General features: G+C 30.4%; 2 protein-coding genes across 3 annotated transcripts; both read left to right on the forward strand.

Annotated features, from left to right (window-relative positions):
• The first annotated feature begins 333 nt into the window (after positions 1 to 333).
• Positions 334 to 2,737, forward strand: LOC112710057 (F-box/FBD/LRR-repeat protein At5g22660). Of its 2 annotated transcripts, XM_025762147.3 has the most exons (4): positions 334 to 456; positions 719 to 1,943; positions 2,037 to 2,231; positions 2,392 to 2,737. In XM_025762147.3, exons 2-4 carry the CDS (start codon positions 744 to 746, stop codon positions 2,596 to 2,598), a joined length of 1,602 nt encoding a protein of 533 aa, XP_025617932.1. In that variant the 5' UTR covers positions 334 to 456; positions 719 to 743; the 3' UTR covers positions 2,599 to 2,737. The 2 variants fall into 2 exon arrangements, with proteins under 2 accessions (XP_025617932.1, XP_025617933.1); XM_025762148.3 differs by lacking the exon at positions 334 to 456 and having other exon boundaries at positions 594 to 1,943.
• A 1,726-nt stretch (positions 2,738 to 4,463) lies between these two features.
• LOC112710058 (uncharacterized) lies at positions 4,464 to 7,383 on the forward strand. The gene is made up of 5 exons (XM_025762149.3): positions 4,464 to 4,529; positions 4,823 to 4,941; positions 5,453 to 6,048; positions 6,165 to 6,356; positions 7,030 to 7,383. Exons 2-5 carry the CDS (start codon positions 4,851 to 4,853, stop codon positions 7,234 to 7,236), a joined length of 1,086 nt encoding a protein of 361 aa, XP_025617934.1. The 5' UTR covers positions 4,464 to 4,529; positions 4,823 to 4,850; the 3' UTR covers positions 7,237 to 7,383.
• The last annotated feature ends 2,375 nt before the right edge of the window (positions 7,384 to 9,758 follow it).

The following is a 9,758-nucleotide window of genomic DNA, read 5'->3' on the forward strand; positions in this document are numbered from 1 at the left end:
TTTTAGTTTAGATTTTTAACTATTCACTTATATCAAACACAAAATAAAACAAAAAAAAAAGAATCAATAAGTAAAATTAGTTAAAATCGTAATTTTTTGTTAAAAAAATTATAAATTATAAATATAGTTATGATATGTGACTAACGATTAATATATAAAATAAATTATACTATATAAATTTTAAAATATATTTAATGTTAATTTAGATATTTTAAATGCATTATTTTAAATTTTAATTTATGAAATATTTTTTTTTAAATAAGTTTATGAGCTTGTCAGATTTTAAATATAAAAAAGCCTATAAAAAATAACAAAATAAAACTTAAACCATCTATTTAGATCAGATTGGTCAAGATCAAACTCTGCTCAACCATTTCGTAATCTTTTTAACTCGTTGCGGTTACTTCTCAAGAGAGGAGTCGGAGAGAGATTGAACGAAGCGGCAAAGTTTCTTCGGTAAATGCATCTTCCTCGCAGAACTTCAAACATATCTTTCTTTCATTCTGCTTGTGGATCTTTCTTTGTTTTTTGCTTTTCATTTCCTGAAAATTCCGGATAGCAATTTTAATTAGGGTTCGGTTCACAACATTTTGGGTCATGCTGAAAAGTTTGAGCTTTAATATGAAAAAACTCGTCCCTGAAAAGTTCTTAGTCCCCATTTTTTACCAGATGCCATACTGATACATGTAGAACTCTTTTTTTCAACGGCTTATCCCAGGGACACAACTGTTGTTTGAGAAGAAATGGACCGAATATCGGATCTGCCAAAAGTTATACTTCATGACATCCTCGGAACGTTACCAGACAAAGATGCTGCTAGGACTAGTGTTTTGTCAAAGGCATGGAGAGAAACATGGATTTCATTTCCCAAATTGTCTTGTTGCAGCCACAATTTTTTTAGTTTACGTGGCAAATTAGACAGGTTCATTCAGTATGTCAGTAAAAGATTAACTAGGCTCCATGACCAAGGCTTAGCAATCAAAGAATTTAAGCTCATGTTAGACCATAGATTAGACTATGTCCCTGCGTCCTGCCATATTGATCAATGGATACAGATGGCTAGTGAAAGTGGTGTCGAAGTACTAGAGCTTTACCTCACTGGTAACTTTGCGAAAAGACATTATAACCTTCCACTTTGTCTTACTGAAGCCAAGTCACTTACTAAGTTGGTGTTGAGAGAGGGGACTAGACTTGACACCGCATTGCTAAACCATTCGCTCAAGTTTTTCTCATTGAAAACATTGTCTTTGCGTCATATACTTCTTGAAGATGAAAGGATTATCGAGCATTTCATTTCACATTGTCCTTTGATTGAGCATTTAACTCTTCATTCTTGTTATGTATATAATAACCCTTCACGTTCTAGCACTATGACCTCTTTGCTGAAATCTTTAAGCTTGCAAGGTCTACAAAAGCTGAAGGACGTTGATATCCAAGGAATACAAGAGGTATATATTGATGCTCCGAATCTTGAGAACTTATGCTATCATGCTCCTTATATGGTTACACCTTTCAAGCTGAATTTGGATAGTTGCACAAATTTGAGATGGTTGACCTTGTGGAATTTGAAGATCCCAAACAAGTGGTTCCTTGAACAGTTTTATAGGATTCCTTTCCTTGAGAGTTTGATGTTGCATAGTTGCTCGTTTGAGCATGAAAGGATTAATATTCCAGGTCCTGAACTGAAGTTCTTCAGTTTATCACATTGCTCTAACTTGAAGGAGGTCAACATTGATGCTCCAAATTTATTATCCTGTGAGTATGTCGGGAAAGACAACCCTGTCATATCTTTTCTGAGAATTTCTAATCAACTTGAACTGAATGCTCATTACGATATGATTGAGAATCATCATCATCTTTATAGCTTGAGGGAATTTGTCCAAAACATTAAACCCCAAAAGGTTTTGGCATCTCTTTCCCTTTTTATCCACGAGCCATTTTCGGTAAGTATGCACTTTCTACTTGATTGGTTCCTTCTGCTTGCATATTTTCCAAATTTATTTATTATTTGTCTGTGTGTACCCTGAATTATGCAGATTACAGAAATCCTGGGTCTGAGTGTATTGCAAGTTTCATCACCTCCTCCAAGTATTAAACATGTTCAATTACGTTTTCCTATGAATATGGAAGCTCGCTACTTTCCCCTTATGAATTGGCTGCTTTCAAGTTGCTTCCCGAAAACTATTTCATTCTGCTTGCAATCTAAATTTAACATGAAGGCATTCGTTGTGGTATGTCATTGTCTCCAAGATTTTCAGCTTGAATTTTCCCCTTTAAAATTTTAAGTCCAAGTTTAATTTGTTGAGTGTTGATAATATCAAATACTTATCAAGATAAATAAAATGTCATATGGAGCCTCTAACTTTACTCATTATTTCACAAAAATAACAGTTTTTCTATGAGATGCTGATGGATAGAAAGAAGCACGGGTGCTATCTCCGTTCATGGAGCAAGCCGTGTTGTTGGCATGGGTTGAAGGTTGTGAAGGCCACACATTTAGAAAGGACTTGTGAAAATGTTGAAGATCTTAAGGCCATGTTAGATGCATTGCCAGAATCCCCTGTTGAGGAATATATCACTTTTGGCTTAGAGTTGTAATCTTGCTAGACATGCATTCTCCATTTGAGTTTCTTAGATGTGTGTGCGTATGCATTTATCTTGGTACTTATGTATATATACGAAGTTAAATCTTTTTGCTTAACATAATCTACTAGTGACAAAGTATATTTGGATATCATTTATTAGAATTTTCTAGATTCTGCCATCAATTGAATTCTGGAATTTCAATTTAGGCGGAATAATGTGGTTGTTCTTGGTGAAAGTGCAAAATGAATGATGCATGCAATGGGATTATCAATCATTAGATGATTTGATATATTTGATTAAATATATTTGACTAATAATCTAAGAGTTTATAATGTCATTTTCATATAAAGATGTTATCATATAAGTATTTTTCTTTTCTGAAAAGTAGCTTTCTGAAATTCAAGGAATACAAGAAGGACGTATTGATTTTCCAGATCTTGAGTAGCTATGCTATCAAGCTTTGGATTTCGATGCACCGATCAAGGTAAATTTTGATAGTTGCAAAATTTAAGATTAGAATTTAGATTAGAATGGTTTTAAGTTTTTAATGAGCAAATAATCTTGCTCTCGTTCTCACCCTCAAAACCGCAAAATAAATTCCAATTCTGCTCTCGCTATCAGCGGGAGAAGGTCAGGGTGTCATCGTTGTTTACTTTAATCTAAGAGATGTTCTTCAATTTGAATAGTTTTATGATCATTTGTGTTTGTGTCTTTTTTTTTTCCGTTTTTCTCTCTCCCTAGAGATACATATGTAACCACATCGTGTGTGGCAAATTTCTTTAAAGTGATGAGGTATAAAGTGAAAAGATGATTTTTTTATCTATTTTAAATTAAAATAATAAGTCTTATGATGAAAATATAAATAATGATAGTTAATTTTTTATTATATAAGTTTTTCTTTTCAAAATTTTAGGACAACTATTCCAATATTTTTTAAAAATTAAATAATAAATTATCTTTAATATCATTGCATAATAGGTATCATTTACACAGATTTAACATGAAAATATTTGGTTTCTTGTGAAATTTACTGCGAAAAATTTCATCCTTATATAGTTTTGCCCTTTAACTACTGCAATTTTAATGAAATGCCATGTTGATACGAGAATGTCAGTTTTGCAATGCCTAAACATTTATGATATTAGGATAATTTTAAGTGTATCTGAAATGTTAATATTTTAATAATTTTAACAGTTGATTTTAGTTATTAAAAAAATATATAATATATTAACTAAAATTAACGGTTAAAATTATTGTAATACCAATATTCAGTATTTTAGGTGCATTTTGAAAATTTTCCTATGATATTAAATTCCCACATTCGTTTGTGAAAGAATTTTTCAAATATGAGCTTCTAATTCTATTACTTTTAGTTACATAAATCACACAAACTTTTGTCATTGATTTAAAGTAAAAATATTATTATAATAATTGATAATGATAATGATTACTATTCATATAAGGGAGATTACCTATTTGTTTGAGTGTTATTAAATTAATAAAAATATATTTTTTTATAAAATAATTTTTTTATTTTTTAATGTGTTTGATAAATTTTAAAAAATAAAACTAAAAATACTAAAAAATATTTTTTTTTAAAAAAATTATAATTTATATCTTTTTTAAAAAATATTTTTTATATAATAAATAAATAAATATTTTTATATTATTATATCAAAATATAATTAATACATAAAAAATTTGTTTTACATATATCTAAATATAAAATTATTTATATTTTTCCAAAAATCATTTATAAAAAAAATAATTTAAAAAAAATATTTTTAAAAAACTTATCCAAACAAACCCTAACTCATTAGTAATAGCAACTATATATAAAGCGAATTGAAGAGTAATTTAGAATTGTTAAGTGTTAACCCCTTGCGGTTACTTCTCAACAGAGGAGTCGGAGAGACATTGAACGAAGCGGCAAAGTTTCTTCGGTAAATGCATCTTCCTCATAGCATTTTAAACATATCTTTCTTTCATTCTGTTTGTGGATTTTTTTTTCTTTTTTTTTTTGTTTTATTTTGCTTCTCGTAAGTCCTTGATGTTGTTTATTTTCTGAAAATTCTGGCATGGCAATTTTACATAGGGTTCGGTTAAAATAAAAGTTGTTTGTTCCCATTTTCTACCAGATGCCATGTTGATTTAAAAGAGTTTGTTTTTGAGGTGTTTAGACTTTAGACATTAGATCCTTCTGTTACTCAGCTAAATCATTTATATTGACATGTAGAACTCTTTTTTCAACGGCTTATGATGTTATGAAGAAATGGACCGAATATCTCTTCTGCCAAAAACTATACTTCATGACATTCTTGCAAGGTTGCTGTCAAATGAATGGAGAGACACATGGTATTCATTTCCCATATTATCCATTTGCGACAAAATTATTATTGGTTCTTATAGTCCTCAGATAATTAGCAAACTAGACATACTAATTGGCTATGTCATGAGAAGATTGTTGAAGCTTCGTGAGCAAAGCTTAAAAATAAAAGTATTTAAGCTCGATATGATGCCAGAACACAATAAGCATATGTCCCATCATTTTGATCTTTGGATGAACATGGTTAGCGAAAATCATGTGGAAGTACTTGAGCTTTGCCTCCTCTGCTCTGCCCCCTATCATGGACCTAATAGGAGAGCATATCGAAACCACATTGTGTCTTTGAAGTTAAATCGCTTACTAAGTTGGTGTTGAAAGGAAAAATAAAACTTAACCAGTCATTCTTCAATCATTCTATCAAGTTATTTTCACTGAGAACACTATGTTTACGTGAGCTACTCCTTGAAGATAAAGGAATTATTGAGCATCTCATTTCTCACTGTCCCCTGCTTGAAGATTTAACTGTATCTTGTTGTTTAGCATATAACAGGAAGAATCCATTTGGGGACATAGAATTTGTGGAATCCTTATTCCTGCATGGTCTACAAAAGCTAAAGGAAGCTGATATTCAAGGAATACAAGAGGTATATATTGATGCTCCAAATCTTGAGAACTTTTATTATGTTTCTATCTATAATTTAGGATCTCTTTTCAAGTTGAATTTAGACAGTTTCACAAGATTGAGATGTTTGCGTCTGTCGAACACTGTTGTTACAGACAAGTGGTTACACGATCTATCTCATAAATTCCCTTTCCTTGAGCATTTGGAATTGTGTCATTGCTCTATGTCTGAGAGAATTAATATTTCGAGTGCTCAACTCATGATCTTGGAGTTTTCAACTTACTTTGACTTGAAGGAGGTGAATATTGATGCTCCAAATTTATTATCATTTGACTATTGCGGAGATCACAGAGCTATTATATCTTTCCTAACAAGTTCTGATCATTTGGTATTCAATGCCATGCCTGCCCATGAATCTAGGCATGGTTATTATAGCTTGAGGGAATTTATCCAAAACATTAAACCACAAAAGGTTTTGGCATCACTCTCCCTCTCTGTCTATCATTCGAATGGGGTAAGTAGATTCACTAGCTAGCTAGCTACTTGATTCATTCATTGTGTTTGCTTGCATATCTATGTTCCAATTCTATTTATTTATTTATTTGCTTTTATGCATCATGATTTATGTAGATTGAACAGAATTGTCTGAGTATACAGCAAGTTTCATCCATTCCTCCTAGTATCAAATGCTTGGAATTGAACTTTTGTACAAGAAACGAAGCTCTTTATTTCCATTATATGGATTGGTTGCTTTCTTGTTGCTGTCCAAAAACTATTTCATTCGTCTTCCAGTATGAATGTGGCCTGAAACCATTCACGGTGGTATGCTTATTAGTTTTCGTCATATCAGAATTGGTTCGCCATTAATGTTTTTACAATATTTTCACGAACCACTCACAACCCCTGCATCAGACAAGGTTCTGAAAATTAGATTGTTCATTGTTGAATCGGTAAAACTGCATGTTTAAATATTTAATTGAAGTTTAATCAGAATTGAATTAGATATTATAATAATATATTTTGTATAATATATATATTCAAAAAAAAGCTTTTATAAAAAGTAACTTCTAACAAGTTTTTTCTAGTAAAAATTTGAACTGATTCAACTTATTTAATGTTTTTTTGACCTTTTTATTGATTTTTATCGAATTTTTGTAATTGATTTTCTTATCTGAATCAGTTACCAATTTTTGATTAATTGGTTAAACCAACTAATTTGATGTAGTTTTCAGAACAATACTATTGATTCTCGGTTAACAATATATATAACCAGGAGAATGTGTCATCTTAATTTTTTTCCCTCCATTATTTGGTAAAATGTGGACTCTCACTTTATATTTGTTAAATGATATCAAGAGAAAATATTAAATGGTTAAAGATCACATTTTATCAAATAATAATTAAAAAAAAATTAAGAGAATTCACACTTATATAAATGGGGTGCAGTGTCTCTAACTCTTAACTAATTATATTTGTTGTTTTGGGAACACAACAGTTTATGTATGAGCTGCTGATGGACAGAAAAAAGCAGGAGTTGTTTGACTATTTTGGTGATACAAAGCGTTGGTGGCATGACTTGAAGATTGTCAAGGTCACATACTCATTCAACGTTGACGAGAGCGTTGACTTTAAGACCACGCTAAATGCATTATTATTGCCATTGGCTGACCCGGAATCTGTTAGTTTTAGCTTAGAATTATAATATTCTTATTATCACCTGGTACATATTCCTAATTAGATTTACAATTTTGATGTTACCACTAATCAAGATTTGGGTATTGTATTGAGTATTTTTCTTCCAAGGTTTTATACTTACACCAATTAATATTTTATTCCTTGTTGATTGTGAGTTTTATGATCCATCTAACACTATAAATTATTCGTCTAAAATATAAATTTTGGAAATAATATGATATTTCATCCATTTATTTTTAATTAAAATAAAATAATATTCGGATGATTTTTTTAAATAGATTTTTATAAAATTTTGCAACAATTTAGTTCGGTATTCTTTTTAAGGAAAAAGTGAAAAACAATTCAAAACTTTTTATCATTTTATTCTCTCTACTCTACTAAACATTTACCTAAAGAGTGAATTTTACACCAACAATATTTATATTTAGTTTTTATTTATCTCGAAATTTTATTTTATCAAACTTTATACCAAACTTTTTTTTAAGAAAATTATATTTTTAATAAAACTTAATGATATTATTTGTTACTATACAGTATGCACGACGAGAAAAAGAAAAAATTAATATGAGAAGAAAAAATATAAAAAATAAATTCTAAACGGTCTTGACTATTATAGTATTATCTTTAAAGATAGTCTTTTATAAAAAAATACTCTTTTTGGTTCTTAATATTTATTTTTATAAGACTGATAAACTTTTTTGTTAATATTTTTTTTATTAACGGAATAAGTCTATATATTATGTTAAACGATTGATTTTTCTATTAAAAATCAACTAGGATTAATAATTTTTTTTGTTAGAAATCTTATTGTCTTTTAATGATAATTGACAATGCCGTTTAATTTTTATTTTTATTTTTTTAATTATATTTTTTAAATACATTAGTTAAATTTACTGTGTAAAATTAAAAAAATTACTGATTTTTAAATTATTTTTATTTATAAAAATTAAATAAAGGATATATTAGTAATTAATGTATCATATAAGTATATTTTAAAGAGAGATCATTGACAGAGAGATTAATCAGTGTCACAAAATTTAAATATCAAGGGTTGAAAAAAAATGTTTTATATTCAGAAACCTTGTAGTTCTTAAAAAAATTATGAGGAATGAATTGGATATTTACTCAGAGATATATAAAACGACAGTTGAAATAGGTTTGATGGCAACTAGATCAGTGTAGTTGGCCCATAGGCCATAATCATCCCTTCAAATACCATGATATAAATAAGAATAGCAAATGAGGTTGTATATGCTTGGTTTAATGTGGTAGGTTTTGCGAACTTCATGGTTTTGGTATATATAAGTGTGGCTGCTGTTTATGTGGAAGGCATTATTAGCAGCTTGTGTTTATGAGGAAGATGTACTATAAGTTATGAATTATGATACAATGGCAAAAAAAAAAATGGAAAAAGAATAGCAAATGCAATTAATTTAATTTGAATTTTCCTACCACTTATAGAGGGTAAACTTTCATCCCTATAGCAAATGCAATCAATTTAATTTGAAATTTCCTACCATTTATAGACGTTCACAAACATTTTTATAACCTTTTAAATTCAGAAATTATTTGAATAAAATTGTAAAAAAAGTAAATTGAAATTTTTTTTTTAACATAAGAGCTCAACACGAGAAAGTGGAGCAACAAGCGAACCGATACAACGACATGAAAAGTAGAAATAGTGCTTTCTTAACGTCATCTCCGGCATAGCCATCAACAACAAAAAGGATTTAGATTACTCCATTCTCTAACACTATTTAATGATTTCTGAAATATCTCCTCTGCACTCCCTTCCTTATTACTAAAAATCCGTCCGTTTCTCTCTAACCAAATGTTCCAAATAACTGAACAAAAGCATATAAGCCATTTGTGACGCTCTACCTTCTTGTTAGCAGCAGCATATGTTCAACTCTCGAAGTGTTCTTTTAGGGTGCCCGGAATTGTCCACAATCTCCTTAATTCAGACAGCCATTGACACCACACCTGTCAAGTAAACTCACAACTCAGGAACAAGTGATGAATAAATTCCACTTCTTTTGAAAATTCTCTTATACGATACTCTTTGTCTTTTGAAACCTTCATCGACATTTTTTTTTATTATTGGACTAATAAGAGAAGGATCCCGCTAGGGAGTCAATGAGATAGTTATACAATATATACAATGAACAATTTATTTACCCCAATTAAAGCTTAAATTAAAAATGAACCCATTTTTTTTAACTTACTATCACAACCCTTTAGTTTCACTTTAATCCTAACCATCTAATTCTAATTTCAAATTTTACCCAATACCTTCTTTGTGAATCGACGGCAACCCTCTCAACCCCACCGTCACCACCTCCGATAACCATCTCAACCCTTTAGTTATACAACTGATCCCGCACCTTCCTCAGCGCCTTGCACCCGCCGATTGCTCACCCTTCTGCGCGAGCATCTTCGGTCGCCGACAGCAGCAAGGACGGTCCCCCCGGATGTTCTCCGTTGCGATACACGGGTGCAGTTCGCCGGCGGGCCTCAGCGTCAGCTGGG

The sequence above is a fragment of the Arachis hypogaea genome, chromosome 9 (assembly GCF_003086295.3).
Source record: "Arachis hypogaea cultivar Tifrunner chromosome 9, arahy.Tifrunner.gnm2.J5K5, whole genome shotgun sequence".
Classification (NCBI taxonomy): Eukaryota; Viridiplantae; Streptophyta; class Magnoliopsida; order Fabales; family Fabaceae; genus Arachis; species Arachis hypogaea.